The following is a 27406-nucleotide window of genomic DNA, read 5'->3' on the forward strand; positions in this document are numbered from 1 at the left end:
ACCAGCTCCGTGATGTCATCATGGAGGAGTGGAAGAGGATTCCAGTAGCAACCTGTGCAGCTCTGGTGAATTCCATGCCCAGGAGGGTTAAGGCAGTGCTGGATAATAATGGTGGTCACACAAAATATTGACACTTTGGGCACAATTTGGACATGTTCACTGTGGGGTGTACTCACTTATGTTGCCAGCCATTTAGACATTAATGGCTGTGTGTTGAGTTATTTTCAGAAGACAGTAAATCTACACTGCTATACAAGTTGTACACTGACTACTCTAAGTTATATCCAAGTTTTATTTCTATAGTGTTGTCCCATGAAAAGATATAATAAAATATTTGCAGAAATGTGAGGGGTGTACTCACTTTTGTGATACACTGTATATATATATATATATATATATATATATATATATATTTGGACGGTCTGGTTTTTTTTTAAATAACATTATCAGTTGTTCTTTAAGACCTTCAGGATGAGTGCAGGCTGAATTATTTAGAGTCTGTTGTGTTTACTTAGATGAATACAGTAAGATTGTTTCCTGCAGGGTGTTTGTAGCTACAGCCTGATTACCAGACCTGTCTAATTAATTATTATTACTACAGCTCTGCGGTGCAGATAATGCTTCGCAATTCTGCTTTTAGCAAACTCAATTTCATTTAAACCTCAGACTGCCTGAGTGGGTTTACAAATTGTGGATGGGACAGTTTGTTTTGCCTGGAGAAAGGTTGACAAGCAGAAGCAGAATGATGAAGATGGACTAGATTGATTGGCTCCTTTGTTTATGCCCTGAGGGCAAATTTGTCATGTTGCTTTAAAACACTGCATTAGAAGCAGCTTCACAAGACAAGAAAACAAGTGTGTTTAATATCCGTATACGTGATACGTGAGAGAGTATATCCACACACAACATACACTGTAAGGATTCATATCATATTTGTGATGTGCACACAAACATGCATTTACATTTAGCATACAGTTTGTCATGCATACTGTACATATGAAAAGAACATTTACAAAAAGAACGTCATGCAAACACTCACAATCACATATGCCATACAAACAATTTAACACATCAGTTTACACACATTAAATTCACCAATCACTTCATAAGGTATTCCTATCTGGTACATACATTCATTGATGTTTTTTATAAGCCACTACTATCATATAGATGCAGTTTGTGGGTTGAAATGTACATCTATTGCACTGTAAACTTTGTCCTTTTCTCTATCCATTTAATCAAGGGACCCTGAAATTATAATTCTGTTCATTATTAGACAGACAGATATTGACCTGCTTTTGTGTTTATGCCCCAGCGTCAAGCCAATAGACTGATGATTTTTTCTTAAGAACTTTTAACAAATGTACAGACCCTGTTTCAGCAAATTGGCATACCGTTTCTACCACGAAAGACTGTATTTGCTGTTTGCCAGACATTAGGGAAAAAGTAATAATGTTAATCATTCAGAATGTGCAATAGAAGAGGCAATTAGAAAGGGGCAATTACTTTTTTGCAGCACTGCACAGTAGCAAACTATGACCCATCCCCCACAGCTAGAGACTGTATCATAAACGCTTAGAATGCTACTCTTTAGCAATGTAAATAATTTTAGCTTATTTAATTATGCTACCTTTAAAAAGTACATTCTGATAAGTTATAGTATTTATATTTTGTAATAGGTCAGCATCATGGCTCAGTGGTTAAAAATCACACGTATACTGGCCATTTTGTTTCTAATAAATAAGCATAAAAAAAACCAAAAGTTCAATATTTATTAATGCTTTGTTTTCATTGCGAAACACAAGTGTGCATTAAATTGTGGCATTGAAAAAATCTATATCTGTGGGTTGTTCCATTAAGGATATAAAGAAGCAGAATTTAAGATAAAAATATATATAAAATATATATTTATGTTTATAAAAATATGTATTTATGTAAAATATATTTGATCACATATTATTTTGATTATTATATATTATTTTTAGAATATTTTACACCCTGACGGTTCACATCTGGTGGTATATCCTGTGATTTTGCTTAATGCTTATGCGTGGTGTGCATAGTGGAAAACAGGATTTTTATAACACAAGCAGAGCAAACAAAGTGGGGGGGCAGAAAGACTCATTACTGTGATCGAAAGCTCAAATGTTCTTACACAATAAGAGAGATTACTTCTAAAAAAAATCTTTAGAACTGTGAGTGCATTTTGAGAATTTCAATGTCAGATTCCAAATACCAGCCTACATACACTAGCTTTTATTTACTCTGTTGCTATGTTCAGACACCAACCACTTGTAAAGAGATTCACAATGTAACACTCTATATGCTGTGTTGTGAAAACAAGTATCCAACATACAGTATATAGGAGTTTTTTATTTTGTTAATAAATATACATGTGCATATATCTAATAATGCATATATACACTTTGAATTTACATACAGAATGTTTGTATTGACATTTAATACTTTGGAATGAACAATATGAAGTTATATACATGAACAAAGACACAGTGGTACCTTGAAACTTGACGTAAATTGGGAGTGGCGTTGAGGTGTTGAGTATCAAGGTATTTTTTCCTTGGATGTATGGTAAACCTGATAATGCGTTTCATGGTCCATGGTGGAACTGCATTTATTTCAGGCAGTAAAATAATGGGGTTGTTTTTGACACTTATACACTGAAAATAACACAATGATAATATAAAAAAACACTGAAATACAATTTAAAACAGTTCAAATCAATATAAAAATACAACAAAACCTGCACTTTATCTTTACTTCTTTATTATTTCCTTACGCTTCTTAATCATTAAGAGAGGTGTAGTGTTCCTATGTTGTTTTTTAATACATTAAGTCACATAAGCTTTTTTTTTTTAATGATAAGCGTTTTAGAAGCTGATTCTCACAATTTCTCAGCCCCCCCAGCTATAACACAAGTTTAAAAGTGAAACAGGAGAAAAATCCAGCTAAACACAAACACATGTGGACACATTCAGCTTTTGTCTGTTATTTCACACAAATGCAGATTCGTCTCATGTGCGCATTTTAATGACGTTTTACGTCATCTCTGAAGCCAAGTGCTGAAAAAGTGGCTATTCATTGTTAAAAACAAAAAAGCTGAACACATCGAATTTAAGGGAAACGTAGAGTTTAAGGGTACAATTTTTTTCACGAAGTGCATCGAGTTTCAAAGATTTCGAGTTTAGAGAACATCGAGTTACAAGGAACCACTGTATGTTAAAAACAGCCGAAAAGAAATAATTCACTTTTTTATTTAATTATCCACATAGGGAATAATTTTGTCCTTTTAATGAATGTGATATTAAATTTCTGTATGCATGTTAAATAGGATTTAAGTCAGGTGATTGGCTGGGCTATGCAAGCACTTTTACCATCTTTTTTTAGAAATGAGTTTAAGTTTTTATAGACACCATTTATTTTCTCTGAATATGACAAGACAAATTACAGCAAAAAAGTTTTCCCTCTATTTCCACCCTTCTGTCATCTGTCCATTGTTCACAGTTGCTGATATGTACACACATGCATTTTAGACATTCATTTTCTTAGCAACTTTTTTGTTTGTTTTATATGGTTGGTACATTAAAATTACGTTTGTAGAAGTTTATTACTGATTGGCCTTTGGGTAAGTGTTGTGCCTGCTGTTCTCGGGTCAGCCTGCAACTCTTTTTGGTAACTGCTGGCTTCCTTCTTACCTTCATTATCATCAGTCCAAAAGTACTCACTGAGCTATTTAAGGTGTTTGGTATACCTCTACATCATTTCAATTCAAATGCTGTTTTTTGCAAATGCATTATTTTTTAGTGGTTTTACATATTGAAAAGTTTTTAACAAAGCACTGATGTTATAACATTGATATTTTTAGACTGATGTTAGGTTATTGTTTGGGAAAGTGGTTACCCAGTGGGTAGAGCTGTGGGTTATCTGAGTGTGGCTCTGCTATGCAGCCATGGTTGGACCCTTGATCGAGGACCTTAACCTCTCAGGTCCAGGGGTGCCGGATAGTGGGTGTCCCTACACTCTGACATATATGCGAATAAAGAATTTTATCTTCATCGGAATAAAGGCATTCCATCTTCCCTAGATTATCTTTATCCTATTATTTTGTGATGTCCAAAAACTGTACACCCTACTGTGCACCACTTCATTTGATTAAAATGTTTAATCTTTAGTACATAATCTGTCAAATGCTTTTGTTTTCTTCTGTTGTGCACTTATCCTCACCTATTTACCTGTGTCTACCTGTGTTGCTGACTTGTATACAGCTATATAGAGACTTAATTAGTAACAAACAGTATCCATGACACAGGGAGAACAAACCAAAGTCTTCACACAATAATGCAATCTTCAGAGGCAAACTTTGGGAGTAGAATCAGCTGCATTAAAAAGCTTCTGTCGCTTTGAGTGAAAATGTCTTAGAACAACAATTGGTTATCAAGCACTAGCTTGCATAATGGTAAAGAATAAAGGTGATGTATTATGTTTCAGCATCTGGCAGCCTGACTAATGTTTCTGAGTGGCCAAATGTAAGAAGAATGATGTCTGCTTTAAGGCATAGTTCCAATTAAAAACAAAAGGGTGTAGAAACAATGGTTTGGGGTATTTTTTAAGCTCACATTAGGACTCTTGGATGCTTTTTCTTTTGGAGCATAAAAATGTACCTATGCACAAAGCGAGCCAAGCAATAATAATTTAATAAGAGACTCAAATAATACCTGCTCTGTAGTGGTCCTGGGAGAGTCCTGACCATTGAAGAAAAGCATGCAAGGGGGCTAACAAAGCATGCAGAGAAACAGATGGACTACAGTCAGTAATTGTAGAACTACAAAGTGCTTCTATATGGTACGTGGAGCTGATAAAATGGACAGTGAGTGTAAAAACAAGGATGTGGTTTTAATGTTATGGCTAATAGGTGTATATTGTCACAGTAATGTTATTTAGACTATATTTTTGAATTATACATAGACCCAATATTTTAAACATTGAAAAGCTATTTCTGAATAATTTTATTTCTGGAAAATCATTCCAGGCAATGAATTCAGAAAAATAGCCTGGGTGTATGAGGTTCTAATACACTACATATACTGTATTCCGCTGATTTAAAACATGTAATTTAGTGAATTTTTGTCATTGTGATTAACTCCAAACTGTCTGTTTAAATATAAGATTTAACACCTAATAAAGGATTGCATTTATTCTGGAAATGAAAAAGACAGACTCATAATAAGTAAGCAGTTACATAAAGAGATCACATTTTCTGGCCTGAACCAGCTTTATTGCAACCAACGGCACATTAGCATTTTGCAAAGTATTCTTTTAATGGAAAATTACTCTGCAGTATAATTAGGGCCATCATCAGACTGAACTTATGTATGAAAATCGAGTGCTAATGGGTAAAGTGTTAATGCAGTGGAATGGCTCACATAGCTCATCTAAAAATAACAAATAAAAAGTGTTCCATTTACTCCAAATTTGATCGTCTTGAAAAGTCTTAGGTAACCACTAGTTACAAAGCTGCTATGTTGCATTTTGCTTGAATTGAATGTAACATTTTTCATTATAAATCTCAAATCCCAATTTTACAGTTTTACAGCAACTACCTTAAGACCAAAGAAGTTTATGGACTGATGACTCTCAAGTCACCTGACCCAGACCCCATCAAGCGTTAATGATGAAGAAAAACAAGCATTTAATAATATTACAAGATGCTCATGGTTAATATAGTAAAATCATGCCGGAATAAAATAGATCATCTGGTGGTTTTTTTTATGTAACTTTTCACTCATTTAATAATGATTATATGATTTGTGATGAAGTACATTCAAGAAGAATGCAAAGTTCAAGAAAAGAGAAGCATTTTCTCTAATGGTCTCAGATGTTTGAAAAGTTTTTGAGGGAAATAGATGTTTATCATATTTTGAAGAAGCAAATTGACCATTTTAGCCAAAATTATGTGGAGAACACTTTAATTTGTAAACTTGGCAATTTCACTAATTAATTTTGGGAGAGCTTGGTGTTTTTGTGGTTAACTTGTTTTCCTTCAGCAAAATAGCAAAATCATACAGAAGGTGAATTGGCTTTATATATATATACATATTATATACAGTGTATCACAAAAGTGAGTACACCCCTCACATTTCTGCAGATATTTAAGTATATCTTTTCATGGGACAACACTGACAAAATGACACTTTGACACAATGAAAAGTAGTCTGTGTGCAGCTTATATAACAGTGTAAATTTATTCCTCCCTCAAAATAACTCAATATACAGCCATTAATGTCTAAACCACCGGCAACAAAAGTGAGTACACCCCTTAGTGAAAGTTCCTGAAGTGTCAATATTTTGTGTGGCCACCATTATTTCCCAGAACTGCCTTAACTCTCCTGGGCATGGAGTGTACCAGAGCTTCACAGGTTGCCACTGGAATGCTTTTCCACTCCTCCATGACGACATCACGGAGCTGGCGGATATTCAAGACTTTGTGCTCCCCCACCTTCCGCTTGAGGATGCCCCAAAGATGTTCTATTGGGTTTAGGTCTGGAGACATGCTTGGCCAGTCCATCACCTTTACCCTCAGCCTCTTCAATAAAGCAGTGGTCGTCTTAGAGGTGTGTTTGGGGTCATTATCATGCTGGAACACTGCCCTGCGACCCAGTTTCCGGAGGGAGGGGATCATGCTCTGCTTCAGTATTTCACAGTACATATTGGAGTTCATGTGTCCCTCAATGAAATGTAACTCCCCAACACCTGCTGCACTCATGCAGCCCCAGACCATGGCATTCCCACCACCATGCTTGACTGTAGGCATGACACACTTATCTTTGTACTCCTCACCTGATTGCTGCCACACATGCTTGAGACCATCTGAACCAAACAAATTAATCTTGGTCTCATCAGACCATAGGACATGGTTCCAGTAATCCATGTCCTTTGTTGACATGTCTTCAGCAAACTGTTTGCGGGCTTTCTTGTGTAGAGACTTCAGAAGAGGCTTCCTTCTGGGGTGACAGCCATGCAGACCGATTTGATGTAGTGTGCGGCGTATGGTCTGAGCACTGACAGGCTGACCCCCCACCTTTTCAATCTCTGCAGCAATGCTGACAGCACTCCTGCGCCTATCTTTCAAAGACAGCAGTTGGCTGTGACGCTGAGCACGTGCACTCAGCTTCTTTGGACGACCAACGCGAGGTCTGTTCTGAGTGGACCCTGCTCTTTTAAAACGCTGGATGATCTTGGCCACTGTGCTGCAGCTCAGTTTCAGGGTGTTGGCAATCTTCTTGTAGCCTTGGCCATCTTCATGTAGCGCAACAATTCGTCTTTTAAGATCCTCAGAGAGTTCTTTGCCATGAGGTGCCATGTTGGAACTTTCAGTGACCAGTATGAGAGAGTGTGAGAGCTGTACTACTAATTTGAACACACCTGCTCCCTATGCACACCTGAGACCTAGTAACACTAACAAATCCCATGACATTTTGGAGGGAAAATGACAAGCAGTGCTCAATTTGGACATTTAGGGGTGTAGTCTCTTAGGGGTGTACTCACTTTTGTTGCCGGTGGTTTAGACATTAATGGCTGTATATTGAGTTATTTTGAGGGAAGAATAAATTTACACTGTTATATAAGCTGCACACAGACTACTTTTCATTGTGTCAAAGTGTCATTTTGTCAGTGTTGTCCCATGAAAAGATATACTTAAATATCTGCAGAAATGTGAGGGGTGTACTCACTTTTGTGATACACTGTATATACATACATACAGTGGAACCTCAATTTAATGGACCCCCATTTAACGGATTTCGGGTTTTAATCTGGAAAACCAAATGTCTGATCCGATTGTTTAAAAATAGTTCAGTTGTTTTGTCAGGAGGATCGCTTTGTTCTCGCCTTTGCCTCTGTGTTTTATGCTTAACTTTTAGTTCTAGTGCTTAGTTATGCACCAGTACTGCACCAGTAGCCACCAGCAGTGCTTCAGACTTAGAATAATAGATACTCTGAGTCCCCACTATACGATCTAGGGTTAGATCTAACACCTCCACCACTCAAGGTAAATGAAATTTCTCCCCAGCAGTGCAGTACACCAGTTTTAATATTTACATATCTATTTACATTGTTCATTTGACTGTTTTTCATATGTCCATGTTTAGCCCTTTGTGGACCTTAGTGCTGTGTTTTCGTATGCAAAAAAAACCTTGCTATTTCTGACAGTCGCATTTTATTTACTAGTGCAGCCCCCTTTTCAGTTTGTTAAATCGAGGTTCCACTGTATGTGTGTGTATTTCTGCGTTGTGTCAAGGCTTTACATATACAAAAAATATGTGTTCAATCTCCATAGAAGAGTTAATAATGCAGATATTTTATATGTGATACTGTCATAGCATCTCAAACAGTCAGTTTATCAAATATATGGCCCTAAGAGCAGCTGTGGTTAACTGGCAGTACTGTAGTACAAATGTCTAGCAGCAAAGCTACAAAAAATGTTTGCCATAAAAATTGACTGTCATCCACTGCAAGACTTATTAAGTTCCCATGAATAAAAAGCCAATATGGTCTATAAAACATGGTTTAATTTGATTTAGGTTGATTAGCAGGATTCATCAGGCATGTGCATAGCACTTGTTACAGAGTGGTGATTGCCACATGGTAGAAGCGTAAGGTGTGAGCCTGCACTTGAGGTTTTTAAAGAATGAACCCTATCAAGACAGAACAACAATGTTCATAATGACTAAATGAATTCAAGTAATAACACACAAAAATCAGCATAACCGACACAAACAAATAAACAGCAGCAAATAGGCCAGCAAGAAAACACAAGCATGTTAAAGCTCTTACCACAACAGCACTTAAATCCATTGAGATAAATAAAAATGCAGACTGTGAACCAGATTTCATTGCACAATGTTTAATGCACAATGTTATTAGTGTTTAATGACCAGCATAAATAATGCTCTGATGGATTAATTGAAAATAATCCTTTTAGTCTTGTTAGTCATGTTCCAATATCTAGTAGTAAAGCTACAGTGAGTGCAAGGCAGATCCCCAAACACCTGCAAGAATGGAAACAGAGCCCATTTGCAGATATCTAATCAAGGCAGAACAATGCTGTGCCTAAATATTAGAAACAAAGTATGAAATGAAAGACACGAAAAACTGGAGAAAGTGGATAAGAAAGGTATATGACAGGCTACTCTGACAAGCCAACTCTCGGAACCAGAACAGACAGGGAACTGTCCGGTGAAACCCCTATCAGACCACTTGTGCTTATCTGTGCATACCAGTGGATTTGTAAATGAATCCAGCTCCGGAAAAGGAATTGCCCTTGGAGCAATCTGCTCTTCCAGGAAGGTTTCCTTTGTGAGACATACACTGCACGAATACACTAAACTAGGCCACGCAGAGAAACACGACTGCTCATGGACAGCTGCCACAGGGTTACACGAATAGAAAGCTTTTCCAACAAAAAGACCAACTCAATAATGCCACACTACATGATTTTTGCCCTGATTTTTACTTGCTGACTGGTCGCCTCTATGTGTGTTCAACTGTTTAACGACTCGGTCTGAGCGTCTCGCCAAGCGCTCACAGACTTGAGAAAAATATCTAGCATGTTAAATATCTGGATCAGTCAGGCAACTGGCAATGAGTGTGGTGTCGAACTACAGCCAATGTGAATGCAAGATACGGGGTGAGAGGAAACCCAGGGGAGGAGTTGTAAAAACATGGGACAGGGGCATAATATAGTTTCTATCAGAAAACATTGGCACACACAAGTTTTACAGTATTTTTGACCTTAACATAATACCAATTCTGCATTGCAAAAAATATTTATTAACCTCCAACTCACTACAGTTCAGACAATCCATGCTGGTCGTGTAGCCCAATCCACTCGGATTCATTTATTTTTCCTACTTGCTTTTACTCTGCACATCAGCACACAAACAACTTTGATCAGTCACTACTTGTTGACGTGCATTTTTGGACATGGTATCATTAAGCCCCTCATCATTTCTCCTCGTCCAGTTGTCTAGTGTGAACTGTACAACTTGAAAGTCGTGTAATATGAGCTTGGCATAACTCTCATGGTTTTGGAATGAGATGTTATATATAAATAGAGTTATATAGTGTAATGTGCTGTTTACATGTGTAAATTCAAAGGTATTCAGGGCATCAGATTTACTGCATACATGCATTAAAGCTAAAAAGTCAGTAATGTAAATATTAATATCAATATTTTTGTTTGTTCTCCCTGTTCTAGATTCCTCAGATCAGCTATGCTTCCACAGCGCCGGAGCTCAGTGACAACAATCGCTACGACTTCTTCTCACGAGTGGTTCCTCCGGATTCCTATCAAGCTCAAGCCATGGTGGATATTGTAAAGGCACTGAGGTGGAATTACGTATCCACGCTGGCCTCAGAAGGGAACTATGGAGAAAGCGGAGTGGATGCTTTCATTCAGATCTCTCGAGAGGCAGGTACAGTACAGTCAACATCAGAGTCTCACTGTTTACTATCAACAGTTTCAGCATTTAGTTAAAATAGTTAACAATAGTCAAAAAAGTTAAAATAAATTATATTGCCAAATGTATGTGCACACCTCTCCTAATGATTAAGTAAGGCTGAGTAGTTGTTTTGTCTAACCCACCTGTATAAATCAAACATACAAAATAAAATTTGTGGCAAAAGTACAGTATCTTTTCTGTTTTAGAATCCCTGTGCATAAAGACTAAAGACCGCAAAAACTTGCTTTGATGAATTAGGTGTGGAAGAACTCCAGTGGCTTACACAGAGCTCTGATCTCAGCCCCATTAAACATCTTTGGAATAAATTTGATTGTTAATTGCAAGCCAGGCTTTTCTGACTGATATTTAAACTCACTAATGCTCTTTTGATTATATGGGCATTAATTCCCACTTACACGCTTTAAAATCTCAGTAGAGTGAAGACTGCTGTAACTGGGAGGCCGAATGGATATTAATGCCTGTCATTGCCAAATTCATGATCAATGTACACATATTTTGAGCCATATGCAGAAATCTTCAAAAACAGCTGAATTCAAAGGTTTGCACTCAGTACACATGCCATGACTCAGTACACATGCGTTGTTGTTTTTTTTGGGAGGGGCAGGTGAATGATTAGGTCTTATCCAAAAATAAATTCATTTATTTTTTTGTTGGCTTTCAAAAATAATGGCAAAATCTGCTGGGTCAGAAATATACTTACATTACATCTGATATTTGCCTATATGTGTTTTTGATCCTTGATGAGCTGCTTGTGATAGCCACAAATATACAACCACAAATCAGAAAAAGTTGGGACAGTAAAAGTTGAGAAAGTGCAAATAAAACTTGGCGTTAATTTGATTGCAGACAGTTTGAACCCAAGATATTTATGTTTTGTCTGCTCAACTTCATTTCATTTGTTAATATACCTCCATTCCTGCATTTCAGGCCTGCAATACATTCCAACAAAGTTGGGACAGGGAACAATTTAGGGCTGGTAATGAGATGAAAAAACTAAATAATTATGTAATTCCAAACAGATGATGTCAACAGGTGATTGTTATCATAATTTGGTACAAAAGCAGCATCCAGGAAAGGCTGAGTCTTTGATGAGCAATGATGATCAGAGGATCTCCAGTTTGTCAACAAATGCGTGAGAAAATGATTGAAATGTTTAAAAACAATGTACCTCAAAGTAAGATTGGAAGGGATTTGCATATTTCTCCCTCTACAGTGCATAAGGTCATTATCACTTCTGTGATGGCAGCATTAATGCAGAAAAGTACAGTGAGATCTTAGAGCAACATATGCTGCCTTCAAGACGTCATCTTTTCCAGGGGCATTTTTCAACAAGACAGTGCAAAACCACATGCTGCACACATTACAAAGGCATGGCTGCGGAAGAAGAGGGTACTGAAATGCATGAATGGATGTTTGTTAATAAATGAAATGGAGTTGAGCAGACAAAACATGAAGTATCTCAGGTTCATTCTGTCTGCAATCAAATAAAAGTCAAAGTAAATGTAAGGAACTGTGTTTTTTTATCATTTGCATTTTCCATGCTTTCCCAACTTTTTCTGATTTGGGGATGTACTTTGTAATGTTTTCACCAGCACTGAAGTTTAAAGGTATCGATATTCTTCCTTTCTTGCTTTTTTACTGTCCAATTTTTACATCCATAAAGAACCAGAAAGAAGAACATAGTCTGGACACTACTGATCTTTGTTTAAAGAGACTAATATTTACACCTGAACATCTTTTTCAGTCTTCAAGTCTTGTTCTGCCAAGTGGCAGTGTCGTATTTCCTTTCATTAGTGCAAGCCAGGTGCTTTTATTTTGTGGAAGGCCTTTTACTGGCATGCTTTGGGTTCACTTGTCCCATTTAGAGAGAAAAATCACTACAAATCAATACAAAGTTATTCTCATCATCTGATTAATAGTCACTGAAAGGGTTTTAAAAGTTTAAACATTATGTAAAGCCTTTTATGTGGCTTCTGCTGTAATAAGATCTTCACCCAAGTAAAAATTTCCTATACATCCAGTACAGTTCCAGTGACTTGCAGAATTGATGCCAATGTGCATGCCAAAGTGTATAACACTGTGCTGGTGGCTTGTGGTAACACCTTACAAAGGCTCTTCATGTTGATTTTTGTTATATTTTGACCTTACCTATATTAGAACGCTATTGTTTAACAAAACTAGAGAATGTAGACATCTATCATGTTATAGGCAAATAATCCAGCTTGAACATCCAAAACTCATACTTAGCTAATGGGTTCTGCTCCTTGAAGAAGTCTAAAGCTTTGATAGATGGATGGATGGATGGATAGATAGAGACTGTATTGATCCCAAAGGAATTTTTTGCTGTATTTATTGTCAATAGAATGCTGGACATTTATTAGGTTTAAAAGCAGAATAGGTGCCACATAGCAGCAGGGTCATCGGAATCTGTGTTTGATCCTAGTTGATGGTCATTGTTTGTATATTGGTTGCCTTACACCTCCCAAAAAGCATTACTGTTGGTGGATTGCCTGCTCTAAATTTTCCCTGGGTGTGAGTAAGTGTATTTCTAAATGTGTGATTCCCTGTGAAGAGTGATAATAATAAAATAAAAATAACAAAATAAAGCTATTCAGTAGGTTTTTTATTGTGATGTGACAAAAAATTATAATACAGACATCAGAAGAGAAACTGATGATCACTGATCTAATTTAGCTAGATCTGAAGACATCAATCGGCTGGAGGAGTTTTTACTTACATTGAAAGTAAAATTTTTTATAGTGTTTATTTGCCCTTTTGATTGTCTGTTCACTCTGCTGGTTTTACTGTACCTGAAAAGTAATGTTGTAAATCAGCAATGTTCACCACACTACTGCAAGAAGTAATGATTATGTTTTATTTGTAAGTTGATGGCTCGCTGTAGAGACAGGACAATCATTTGAGATCCAGTGATGAAAAGTGTTGAAACGAGCATATAAAAATAATATTATGTCAACAGCTTATAATAATAATAACTTAATGCATTGTGCCTTCATAATAAAAAAGCATGTTAAATCACAAGCATATGGAACACTATTACTTGATTTTGAACCGGTTTTTGCGTGTTTCCACTGAAAAAAAGAGGTCCGAAACAGCGAACCAGCATTCGAATCTGGCACCACAGAATACTAGGTTTTTCAGCATGAACCGTGATGTCATCTGTGGCCGTGTCAAGTTGGAGAAGTTTGGGTGCTTTCACATGGGAAGCTGTAAAACCTTTGGACTGTGGGAGGAAACCGGAGCTCCCAGAGGAAACCCACGCAGACACAGGGAGAACATGCAAACTCCACACAGAAAGCACCTGGAACGCCCCACCTGGGGATTGAACGCAGGACCTTCTTGCTGTGAGGCGACAGTGCTACCCACTTAGCTACCGTGCCGCCCTCTGACACGTTAAGTAAATACAGCTAAACCTATATATATATATACAGTATATATATACGTTTTCATATTAGCAATAGTTGATTGATGCTTTTTGCATAAAAACGAACATCTGTAACAACAGCACAAATGCTCGCAGGTAATCTACATGCTCCGTCATCATGTTACTACACTTTGCTTTCAACACCCACCGTTGATGACGCACGCCTGGTTCTCAAAAACTGGTGGAAACACAGGGTGGTTCTCTAAAAAACACCAACTGAACTGGTTTAAGAACCAGAGTTCTTTTGGTGGAAAAGTGCTATGTATGGCCAAAGGAATTTGGACACCACTAAATATTGTATACATTTATTGTATATATCCAACTTTGTGGCAGCAGTTTAAGGAATTTCCTTTCCTCAAACATGCAGCATGACCATGATTGCAGTGCACTAAGTCACGTTCATAATGACATGGTTTGATAAGTTTGGTTTGAAAAAAAATACAGTGCTCTGTACATCTTGACTGAGGTAGACAAACTCCTAAAGAAGTGCATGTTTTAATAAATCCCAGAAAAGAATGGTTTCAGGAATCATTAACATTTCATGACTGCAATTACAGACATATCACATATGAGTTTATTTAACATTATGACTTTAAATGTGAATTCTCTTGTACTCTTTAGCCGTACACCTTTTGTTCTAACACATTACCTTTTTATTAACCTTCAACCCTTAAAATTCATCCCAGTAGCTAATTATGCACAGAAAGAGGTGCATTGCTGTACTGTAATGTAGCTGTCCAGTTTTGAATTAGATTTGACCCTCCCTCATCCTCTGAGACACAGACATTTGGAACTTGACCCAACCAAATTAGTTTTCCTATTAATATCAGACAGAGCACTGTATGTCCTAAAGAGATTGAGATCATGTCCAGGGCAGATGTAGGCATTTATACCCGTCTTTGTGTTCTGTGTTCTCTGGGTCATTAATATAGATTAATATAGACTAGAACATGGCACCATAAATGTGACAAATTTCAGCATCAGTGTCCATCTTGTTCTGGAACAGGAGGTCTGTGTATTGCTCAGTCCATAAAGATCCCACGAGACCCGAAGCCTGGAGAGTTTGACAAGATCATTAAGAGATTAATGGAGACACCCAATGCTCGAGGAGTCATCATCTTCGCCAATGAGGACGACATCAAGTAAGTGAAAGTCCATTAATGTCAATGAACTTTATAGTCAACAGCTGTAAGAGATGGTTACTAATGAATATGATGGAATTCATAACTCGTTCTCTTTTCCTCGTATGGTAACAAACCAATGAAAAGACATTTTACACTTATTTTCTTTACCAGGTTCCATTGATAATACTGTAAAAGTGATGTATTCGGTTTGCTTACTTGTCAAAAGCAGTTAAAAGAAACATGGACAGGACAGAACACTAATTCTCAGTAGTGTATTGATTGTTGGCCAAGGTTTCCTTTATAAGATGACTTATTTCTGGTTGCTTTAAGGCAGGGGTGTCCAACTAATTTTCACAGAGGGCCATATCTGCATTATGGTGGCCCTCAAAGGGCCAAATGTAATGTATCCTGCTGTGATTGCAGTCTGCCTTTTAAGTCTTGGACAATTTGTTGTTTTTCTTGAAGGCTAAATTCTGTGTTTGGTGTTAAAATGCCAAATTTATACTTCTTGAAGCACAAACTTGTTTTCACTAATTCATCTTTCATTAAATCCCATTCCTTCTGCTTCAGTTTACTCTTCTTGTACATTTTGGAATTACTTGTAAATATTTTTCAACATCATCTAGTGGCGGGATGCGATCACTTTGCAGGTCTCAAAATCGGCATGCATTGTGAGAGATGCAGTATATGTACGATGTTACAGTGTATTTTAAGACAATTGTTCTGCCTCACCAAGTTTTTCCCCTTTCTCAGCTAGACAGACAGACAGACAGACAACTCCCTCCAAAATACAGACCTTGAGTTTGACACATCTGCTTTAAGGTTAATAAGATTTTAAGTTTTAAAAGATAGCTGACTCATTTCTGCAGCCAACCATCGCAAAGCCATGATGGAGTAGTGACATGACATAACATCACTTGACGAACTTACTACTTGTTTTTGTTAATTAAAATTTGTAGATTGTAGTAATGAGGTGAAAAGACTAATTAATGATGAGATTCCAAACAGGTGATGTCAACAGGTGATTGTAATCATGGTTTGGTACAAAAGCAGCATCCAGGAAAGGCTGAGTCTTTGATGAGCAAAGTTTGTCAGCAAATGTGTGAGAAAATGATTAAAATGTTTAAAAACAATGTACCTCAAAGTGAGATTGGAAGGGATTTGCATATTTCTCCCTCTACAGTGCATAATATTATTAAACGTTTCAATGAATCAGGAGGAATTTCAGTGCGTAAAGGCCAAGAGTGCAAGCTTAAGCTGAATGCCTGTGATCTTCGATCCCTCAGACGGAAATGAAAAATGCGACAACGACGACCCCGTACTGTTGCACACCTTAAGTTTGCAGGAAAAATGAGACAAAATAAAAGCTGAAACACTAAATCACTTGGTATCCTCGGTGCCAAAACGTCTTTTAAGTGCGGTGAAAAGGAATGGCAACATTACAAAGTGGTAAATGCTTTACTGTACCAACTTTTTTGAAATGTGTTGCAGGCCTGAAATGCAGGAATGGATGTCAAAGTAAATGTAACTCTGTGTTTTATTATTATTTGCATTTTCCATGCTGTCCCAACTTTTTCTGATTTGGGGTTGTACATAATATTTTATTTTTCATATTGGGAACCGTTTAGTTGTTGTTACTTTTATATATATATAGACATATTTTATTTGAAATGTAATGCCTGCAACATGTTAAAAATAGTTTATCAGACCATTGGTAGGGTGTCCAGACATTGTGTTTCAATATGAGACATATGGATTACAAAAATTAGAAACAGGAGGGGGGAATTTTGTACACATACATTAGATACCTTTAAAAGGGGAGACGATATAGACCTGAATATTGACTCTCGCAGCAGGCCCCTGCTCTGACATACTGATAGTTATCAAAAATACCTTTTTCATTCTTAGCAGTTTAAAAGATTGTATCAGTTATGGCTCCTGATTGTATTATTAAATAAATAAGGTATGTTTGCTAAAAGTCCGGAACGTAAATGTTTTATTCTGTTCTATTTAATGACAAAGATTTTAAGGCTGGCTATAATATGTACACTTTGCAGCATTTTCATATTTTTATGTCAATGGGAAGTATTTGTTCCACATGCAATTTGTAAAGAATTATTTCTTAACAATGTATAAGAAAGAATTTACTATTATGTCGGTATCCGAATAATAATGAACACATATCCAGACAAGCTCTATGTCGTTTTGCAAATCCATTTCCTTTTTAGAACTCTGAGATTGTACAAATAAGATGCATTCATGTCACCAATTATGCCAGATTTTTCCTGAATAGAGCATTTAGTTAACTGTGTTCTTCATTTAAGTTTAAGATCCCAAATCTAAAAGAGAGAGTGGGTGAAAATGATAAAGTAAATAGCACTTTATTGGTGGATTATGTTGTATCTCATGTAAGCCTGCAGTAGTATTATAGTGATGGCAGTACTAATATGCATGAGAAAAAGACAAATACTTATTTATTTATAATGCAATATGTTCACATTATGCCATGCACCTTCTATATTTATAGCTACATAAATAATAAGAAATGTATTGTCATTGTCTTAACAAAAAACAAAAACATAGCAACAGTAACACTTCTGTAACAAATAGAAAATTACATTAATTAGATTTTGTCTAAATGTTCCCTTTAGTGTATGTTATTCTAGTTTCAGTGTGGGGACTGGAGTATGATCTTGTTATCTTCTATATCTCTCAAGTACACAACCTGTTTGTTCTAGTAAGCTTTATTGTTTGTGTGAAGGCAATGTGGTTCTAAGTACACAGATATTCTGTACAATATTTCTTACCGTGCAGAAGTAATATGGGTATACACAGATGAGCCAAAACATTAGGACCAACTGACTAACATGCTGCCAAATCAGCTCTGACCCGTCAAGACGTGGACTTCACAAGTAAAACAGCTAATTAATAAATACAAAGTAACAAAGAAAATAATGACACTAATTATATAAATTAATCACCTGCTACAGAAAATAGGAGATAGATCAGGGATAGTGCAGAAATGAGCCTTTATTTATTACTTGGTCATTTTACTTTTCAAATAATTCCCCTTTTTAGTTTGTGGTTACTCAGCCACATTATTGTTCTACCACGACCTGAGATTCTGCATCATGGGTTCAATTCCTTCTCCACCGGGTGTGTGGGGATTTGCCTTGCTTTTTCTTCAGCGAGCGACATCCCTTCCACCAATAGTAAAATTATTAGCCCTTCTTTGGTCCATAAAATATGCCATAGCCTTCATTCCTTTTGGCATGTCTTTTGGAGTCTTGGCCACCTAACAATCCCAGTAAGTCAGCAGTCCATGGCTTGTCCCTCCTTGGACCACTGTCGGGGGGTACTCACCACAGAGAGCACACATTGCTGTCTGGCACACATGGCCATAATGATTTGGCCCTTATCAAAGTCACTCTGTTCTTTGTGTACTACAATCAGCCCAACATTTATTATATCCCTGATCATGACATGCACAGTTGTTACAAAATAGGTATTGCAATGCACATAGAGGTCCAAATGTTTTGGCTCATCAATGTATATCCAGTCTGATCTTTGTTCTCTTTAGAGCTATATGTGGTGCATTTGTACATGAATTAAATTAGGTGCATGAATTAGGTCATGTACATGTGGATTGAAATCATAAAAGCTATAGTTAGAATCAAGTGGCTTTGATGTGTTGATAAACTAATACAGGACATGAAAATTACTGTATATTACACTGGGAGCTGTGAAACAGAAAGAAAGACAGGGTAGAAAAAGCTAGTGTCACTAATGCAGCCTGTCTGTGCTCCCAGAGTTTGTGTATGTGCCACACCCCGGTCTCTGGGAGCACATGGTTGAGGAAGTTTTTGTTTATGTTGTCAAGCCTACGCCTCCTCATTCTGGTTGGACTGTAACCAATGATCCACAGCTGCTCCTCGTTTCAGGTGATATGCTCAAGTATTTAAGGGAGCAGCTGTGGATCATTTGGTGGAGATTATTTTGGTTTTCATGCTTATGTCTTGGTTTGGTTGTCACGCCATGTCATGTCATGATTTTGTTGCCCATGCATATGCTCATGCTAAGAAGTCTTGTTCATGTCTTGTGTTAGTCTGGTTCATGTTTAGCATAGGGTTCATGTTTAGCTTTAGCATTGTTCATGTGTGTTTAGATTAGCGTTAGCAGTTAGTGTAGCATTTAGTTTAGCTTTAGCATTGTTCATGTGGTTAGATTAGCGTTAGTGGTTAGCTCAGTGTTTAGCATAGGTCATGTGTTTGCCTGGTCTTGTGTACCCCTGTCTTATCTTTTGTTCTAATTAAATATTGTTAAACATCTCTGCATGTGTGTCTGCCCCCTCTTGTCACGACCATAGCCCATTCGTTACAGCTAGATTTGCTCTTCAGATGGCATGACTATAAATTATACTGAGAAAATACTAAGATTGGTCACTGAGGATTAGATTTATTAATAGCAAAAAATAATAGTTGATTATTAAAAGGCTTATATAATAATTTTCTAAAGAGAATTGCTATACCTTACAGTCCTACATGTTTTTAACCTTGTTAACCATTTTAGGTCTAAACCTTAATTTAGCCATTAAGAAAAAAAACTCAATGTTTTACCACTTTATTTATTTATTTTTAGATATTTTTGCTCATTTGACAATTGTTTTAAATTTTACAGGTGTAATGTTTGAGACAAAGACAACCTTTGTAAATAGACAGTTTTATATATTTAACAAAAAAGTTTATCCAACACCAACTGTGTGAAAAAGTAATTTCACCCTTAGTTACCCAACTAAATTTAATTAATAATTATGTTTAATTAGACTACACATATCCAGGCTTGAATACTTTCAGCTCTAGTAAATCTGAACATCACTTGAATAAAAACCTTACATCAGTGTGAAGTGGGCTATGAATAACAACACATTATCATGCAATCAAAAGAAATTTCAGAACCACAATGAGAATCATCATCTCTAAATAAAGTGCCAACTAAGTGCCTCCTTTATAAGTTCACTATTTAAAAGTGATTGGGAAAAATTGTGTACATGGGGAAGTTGCCAGGTGAAACCACTGCTAACCCTTAGCGACATAGAGGCTTGTCTCACAAAGCTTGTCACCTAAAGCAGGAAAGTTTCCCTATATCATCACATTTGACGGTTGGTATTTGTGAGATGCTGGTTTCCTTTATTCTTTTAAACCATGCAGTAGATGGGTGAGTGTGTAATACCCTTAAATAGACTGATTCCCCATCCAGGGTGTGTTCCTGCATGCATCCAGTGTTTTGGGTGGCACCATTATGAACTTTTAGTAACTAAAACTGAAATGTCGTAAGCAATATCTGTATTTACAAATGTGCAAAACTATATGAAAGCACTGTTTTCAGGCTGTCTAAAATACATACAGTCTATGATTAGAAACATTATCTTTCGTTTTAATTTATGCTAAAGATGCTTTGTACTTAAAAATGTATCAACTGGGCAACTATAACAAGCCTGACACAGTGGAGCCTCAGTGGTTAAGAGAGTGGACTGGTAATCAGAAGGTTACTGATTCAAGCCTTACCACTACCAGGTTGCCTCTGTTGTGCCCTTTGAGCAAGGCCCTTAACCCTCTGGGTGGCATGGTGGCTCAGTTGTAAGCACTGTCGCCTCACAGCAAGAACGTCCTGGGTTTGATCCCCAGGTTGGGCGGTCCAGGTCCTTTCTGTGTGGAGTTTGCATGTTCTCCCCGTGTCTGCGTGGGTTTCCCCTGGGTGCTCTGGTTTCCTCCTACAGTCCAAAGACATGCAAGTGAGGTGAATTGGAGATACAAAATTGTCCATGACTGTGTTTAAACTGACGAATCTTGTGTAATGAGTAACTACCGTTTCTGTCATACATGTAACCAAGGAGTGTAAAACATGACGTTAAAATCCTAATGAATAAATAAATAAATACCCTTAACCCTCAGTTGCTGGGATTATATACTGTCACAAAAGTCGCTTTGGATAAAAGTGTCTGCTAAAGGCCATAAATGTAAACGTCTGACACAGCATCATAAAAAAACAGGCTGCTTGATTGTGTCAAATCTTCCTCATCTCTGTGCAGGCGCCTCTAATCAGCCGGCAGAGGTTGTAATCGCATTCTGACAGAGAGAGACCCACATCCGGTTCTTTGTCCCACCCCCCAACTGAGCAACCGGCCAATCGTTGCTCATACAGCCACTCAGCCTCGAACCGGTAAGGCAGAGCTGGATTCGATACGACGTACCATACGACGAACCGATGAGTTCGAAATATCAGCTCCGGTGCGCTAGCGTGTTTTACCTTTGCACTATTTAAAACAGTATTAAGACACATTTATTTATTAGGATTTTAACGTCATGTTTTACACACTTTGGTTACATTCATGACAGGACAGGTTGTTACTCATTAAACAAGATTCATCAGTTCACAAGTTTAATGTCAAACACAGTCATGGACAATTTAGTATCTCCAATTTACCTCACTTGCATGTCTTTGGACTGTGAGAGGAAACCGGAGCTCCCGGAGGAAACCTACACAGACACGGGGAGAACATGCAAACTTCACACAGAAAGGATCCGGACCGCCCCAGCTGGGAATCAAACCCAGGACCTTCTTGCTGTGAGGCGACAGTGCTACCCACTGAGCCACCATGCCACTCGTATTAAGACAAATAGCACTAAAAATAAGCCACAAATGTGTTGTCAGCACTAAAACTATGTCTAGATACTGAATGGTGTTGTAATAATAAACTCATAAAAGTCTAAAGCAGGAATGAGCTAATGTGTTAATTTTTCTATCTCAGGACTTTCTACAAATTCTAAAAAGTGATGAAACGTTCCCATGGTGACAGCATTGCAGTAGATTGCATTACATTAGCATTATACATTGATCTGTCACAACATTAAAGCCAACCTCTCTTTCTCATTCGTCTAGTTGTTCTATCTTCCCTAGACTTCAGAGTAAGGATTTTGGTTTGGTTCTCTTTTGTTTTTGGCTTTGTTATTTGTAAATCAGAAAAAGTTGGGACAGTATGGAAAATGCAAATACAATAAAAATGCAGTATTGCTTACATTGACTTTTATTTGATTGCAGACAGGTTGAACCCAAGATATTTCATGTTTTATCTGCTCAATAAAATAATTTCATTTGTTAATAAACCTCCATTCTTGCATTTCCCTCTACAGTGCATAATATCATTAAACGATTCAAGGAATCAGGAGGAATTCAGTGTATAAAGGCCAGGGGTGTAAGCTTAAGCTGAATGCTCGTGATCTTTGATCCCTCAGACAGCACTGCATCAAGAACCGCCACTCAACAATAGCTGATATAACCACATGGGTGAGGGATTACTTTGTCAAGCACTACAATACAGAGTTACATGCACAAATGACACTGAAAACTTTACTGTGCAAAAAAGAAGCCTTATGTTAAGCATGTCCAGAAGCGGCATCGATTTCACTGGGCTCGGAGGCATCCAGGATGGACCATCATACAGTGGAAACATCTTTTGGGTCGATTTGGGTCATTTCTATAATATCTTAGGTTTGTTTTGTCCTGTTATGGGCATTTCACCAGTATTCTTGTAGTACAAATATTCTCACCTGCTTTGCTGTGGTTACCTAGTAGGTCATGCATGTGCCAGAAATTTTTCCTAATATCCTTTTTTCCTTGATATCAGTGAATAGAAAACTAATAAATTATACAGTTGATTCGGATAATTAAGGTGTACTTTGATGATTGCTTATTTATTTAAACAACAGCAACCTTTATTAAAGACAGTGAAGAAAGAAAGAAAAGAAACTTGCTCTCATAATCCAAAGAACTTCTAGCAAGATCACAGAGTAAAAGCAGCATATATTAGATGATTTTTACAACAGACTGGCAAGAAACAGGTTTCCATGTGTCAGTTCCTGTCATTCTGATTAAAACTGATAGTTTACCTGACATTTTTCAAATATTACAATCCGAACATGATTCCAATGCAGTTAAAGTGGAGACTGACCTGGCCTGCAGTCTGGTGTCAGTTCATCAGGCTACAGCGTGTGGGGGCTGTCTGCGTGTAGAGCCTACCTGATTTTATCTCTGCCATATGGTGACTTTTAATATTTAACACAGGTAGGATGGCTTTCTCAGGTTCACAGTGCTTTCGCTGAAGGTTTGACAGCCTCAGTGGCTGAGATAACAAAGGATAAATGGCAGTAGATGACACTGAGTAACGGCAGATTGTCAGTCTGTAGGTGAGGGTCAACAGATTTAAAGCTTCAGTCAGGAAAAGTTGTGACATTTAGAATTTAGGTTTAGGCTTGCCTTTTAAAAGTTTAAATCTAGTTTAACAGCTATATGGTTTAACATTAGCAGTTTAGAATCTGTCTGTGACATAGATGATTAATGATACAATGTACAACACCAAATCAGAAAAAGTTCGGACAGCATGGAAAATGCAAATAATAAAAAAACAAAGAGTTTCATACATACAGGATGAACCTGAAATATTTCATGTTTTGTCTGCTTAACTTCATTTCATTTATTAATCAACATCCATTCCTGCATTTCAGGCCTGCAACACATTCCAAAAACGTTGGGACAGTAAAGCATTTACCACTTTTCACCACACTTAAAAGTTTTGGCACCGAGGATACCAAGCGATTTAGTGTTTCAGGTTTTATTTTGTCCCATTCTTCCTGCAAACACGTCTTAAGATGTGTAACAGTACGGGGTCGTCGTTGTCACATTTTCCGTTTCAAAATTCTCCACACATTCTCTATTGGGGACAGGTCAGGACTGCAGGCAGGCTGTGTGCAGCATGTGGTTTTGCATTGTCTTGTTGAAAAATGCATGGACGCCCCTGGAAAAGATGACGTCTTGAAGGCAGCACATGCTCTAAGATCTCGATGTACTTCATTAATGCTGCCATCACAGAAGTGTAAATTACTTTTGCCAAGGGCACTGACACAGCCCCATATCATGACAGACCATGGCTTTTGGACTTGTTGCTGATAACAGTCTGGATGGTCCTTTTCGTCTTTGGTCCGGAGCACACGGTGTCCATTTTTTTCCAAAAAAGACCTGGAATGCTGATTCATCTGACCACAATACACGTTTCCACTGTGTGATGGTCCATCCTGGATGCCTCCGAGCTTAGAGAATTCGACGCCGGCTCTGGACATGGTTAACATAAGGCTTCTTTTCTGCACAGTAAAGTTTTAAGTGGCATTTGTGCATGTAACTCTGTATTGTAGTGCTTGACAAAGGTTTGCCAAAGTAATCCCTCACCCATGTGATTATATCAGCTATTGCTGAGTGGCGGTTCTTGATGCAGTGCCGTCTGAGGGATTGAAGATCACAGGCATTCTGCAATCAAATAAAAGTCAAAGTAAATGTAAGGAACAATACATTTTTATTTTATTTGCATTTTCCATAGTCTCAACTTTTTTCTGATTTGAGGTTGTATAAAAGATAGACTTACAACACCAAAACACACTATGCTTACCCAAACTGAGAAAAACAGTCTTCTTTACTCTCAAGAGCAGACACCAAACCTACTTTACATACAAGGTCATATCTCCTTTAGTGTGACTGGCAGGCAATCATGCTATATCTTCTTTACAACAACTGATAGGATCAGGCTTCCTGTTTATAAAAATCTGAGCAATATTGTTAGGCTCTGTGGCATCAGGGGAATGTACCATCTCTCCCTGATGCCACAGGCCTTACAGAGCAGAAACGAGCTGTGCCTTTTATTACCTGGCCAGCTCGTTAGGGCGAAGTGGCTACACCTGTGCCTTCCCTTATTTAAGGGATAGGTGCAGAGCTGTAGCCGTCGCACCTTCTGCTCGTGTTGGCTGTTTCTTTTTTCTTTCTTTGAGTTTGTTTGACACTGCGGTGTCCTTTTATGTTTATTGTTTTTTTTATCTTTAGGTTGGGCCGCCGCACTGTGCCGCCGCCGCCGTGCCGCTGCCGCCGGGCCACCGCTAGTGGGCGCCACCACGCCGCCGCCGCCGCCAAGCTGCCGCCATAGTGCCGCAGCTGTCGTGCCGCCGCCGCCGCCTGGTGGCCGCTCTCAGGTCGCCGTCGGGCCGCTGCCGCCGAGCCGTCGAGCCGCCGTGCCGCCGCCACCTAGAGACCCCATGACTGCGCCCAGAGGAACGTGACCCCCTCCCAGCTACCGCTGGTGACAGCGTCACGTTCCGCCCTCTGGAGCGCAGGAACAAATGGCCACTTCCCAGCCACCCTGGCTGGTGACAGCGCCAAACGGCCACTTCCCAGCCACCCTGGCTGGTGACAGCGCCGTTATATTTAATCTTTAAATCCGCAAGTAAATCACACCCGGTAGATGGCATGGCGCTGACCAGCATTAACTGCTGGTGAGCGCCGTGCCATTTATCTACCGGCGGTGTTATCCCCCCTTCTTCGGCCAACAGCGCGAGGTTTCCCATCTCGCGAACCCGGTCGCTTCGCCTCTTTAGTGCTGGGAGCGGTTTTGCTTTCAGCGTTGCTGTGGCAGCGTGCTTAAGCTCCCAGCCTGGAGGTGAGCGACCAGGGTTCGCGCCTCGCGCTTTCCCTTTTTCCCCTTTATGTTTTTTCCCTTGTTTCTTTCAGTCTGGCGTCACCGGCTGCCTTCGGGATTCCCCGAAGTATTTTTTGTTACTGTTATTCCTTTATTTTATTGTATATTATGTTTATGATTTTGTAAATAAAACCCTTTTAAGTTAAACCCTCTGCATCCTTGGGTCCTTCCTCCCTGAATCATAACAAATATGAAGGGTTTATGTGTATGGGGGTGTTCCTATACATAGAAGGTATTTTCCATCATCCATACATTCAGTCAAGACTGAGTAGTGCAGGTATTATAAGTCATGATTAGTCATGATCACAGATTTCACAGATTTTTTAAGAAAAGTGCCACATTTCACAAGTCACCAAATAACACTCATAAATCAAACGATGTCCGTGTTTTGACACACGTTCCTCTGTGTCCACAGAATAGGTTGGGAGTTGTCCAAACTCAGTTACCCAAGTAGTGTTTTTAACTGCTTTGGACTTCGACATCTTGAAAATTTTGTCTAACCGATTGCTTATTTAACCAAGCGTCTTTAGAGTTTGGAGTTTATAAAGAAAGAAATAAACTGTACATGGACAAACTATCGGGAGCATACAACTTTACTGGCTTGTTCTTTTGAGGTGCAGCACAGACTACAGAGAGATGATCACGTGTGTAGAGAAGCACACTTTTCCATTGATTATGGAATGGATTATGGACAAAATGTACTCAATACATAAACACGTATATCAAACATTGTCAGCACACTACACCACAGAAAAGTGTTACACTAACTTAATTGCTGTATGATTGCTAGGATCGCCTTATGTTGCATATTGAACCTCATATTTCATACGCTATGTGAAATTTTCATGGCCGTGAATTAGGTAGGGCCTTAGTCATAATGTTCGGTCAAAACCGGCAAATTATCTGATTCAAGCAACTCTCCAGTGGTCCACTCAGGTAATTGGTTTCATCCTACTTTTGAGCTGTTCCACCTCTAAACCCTTAATTGCTTGGATTTTTGACATTTGCCTTTGCCAAACGTTAGAGTACTAAATCACATGTGGCATCTGACAGAGCAGCAGTGCTGTAAATATTGAGGCTGGAGAACTGACTGGAATCAGTGAATCTTTACACCCCTAATAAGGCAGGCTGTTCCTTGCAGTGTTTCCTGATTGAGTCTTTATCCAGCACGGCATGTTGCTGACAGCTTCCCCACCACGTTGGCATGGACAAACGTGGGTGCTAAGGTTTCACACTTATTAAAGCTTGTTCCACTGTTAATAAGTGCAGCCTTCTGACACGGTGAGAATGGCATTTACTCTGCTGCTAAAAGTAAATTCAGATCAGTTGTAATGGGGGTCTTGTTTCTCTTCAGCTAAATCACAGTTCAGTCTGCTCCTATTAGGAGGTGAAAAAACACCCAGAGGACCACTCTGTTTAGTAAATTGACCACCTTTGTTTCAGTTTACAGTGCAAGTTCTGAAATGAAGTACTCAATGTACCCATTTCTAAAGCACAAGCGTTTCTGTTTTTATTAAGCTTTATTATGTTCTTATTTAAGTTTCCTGTAAAAAGACTTAGATCACTCAGATCAATCAACAAAATAATGATGTTTTATGTTTTTAGTCCAAAAGAAAAAAGCATGATTATATTATGGGTAATGTAGTAGCATTATTGTACCATTACTTATTATTACTTAAACGTATTACTAACAGTAGTCAATCTAGTATTTTATCTCACAATAAAATAA

At 38.1% G+C, this 27406-nt stretch overlaps 1 protein-coding gene across 1 annotated transcript in view; it reads left to right on the top strand.

The window, feature by feature from the left end:
- grm6a (glutamate receptor, metabotropic 6a) overlaps positions 1-27406 on the top strand; it is a 103025-nt gene that overhangs the window by 26798 nt on the left and 48821 nt on the right. The window contains exons 2-3 of the mRNA XM_062998779.1: positions 10274-10490; positions 14987-15122. Of these exons, the coding sequence (XP_062854849.1) occupies positions 10274-10490; positions 14987-15122 (353 nt within the window). The remainder of the gene's footprint in view (positions 1-10273; positions 10491-14986; positions 15123-27406) is intronic.

Source organism: Trichomycterus rosablanca, chromosome 7 (genome assembly GCF_030014385.1).
Source record: "Trichomycterus rosablanca isolate fTriRos1 chromosome 7, fTriRos1.hap1, whole genome shotgun sequence".
Classification (NCBI taxonomy): Eukaryota; Metazoa; Chordata; class Actinopteri; order Siluriformes; family Trichomycteridae; genus Trichomycterus; species Trichomycterus rosablanca.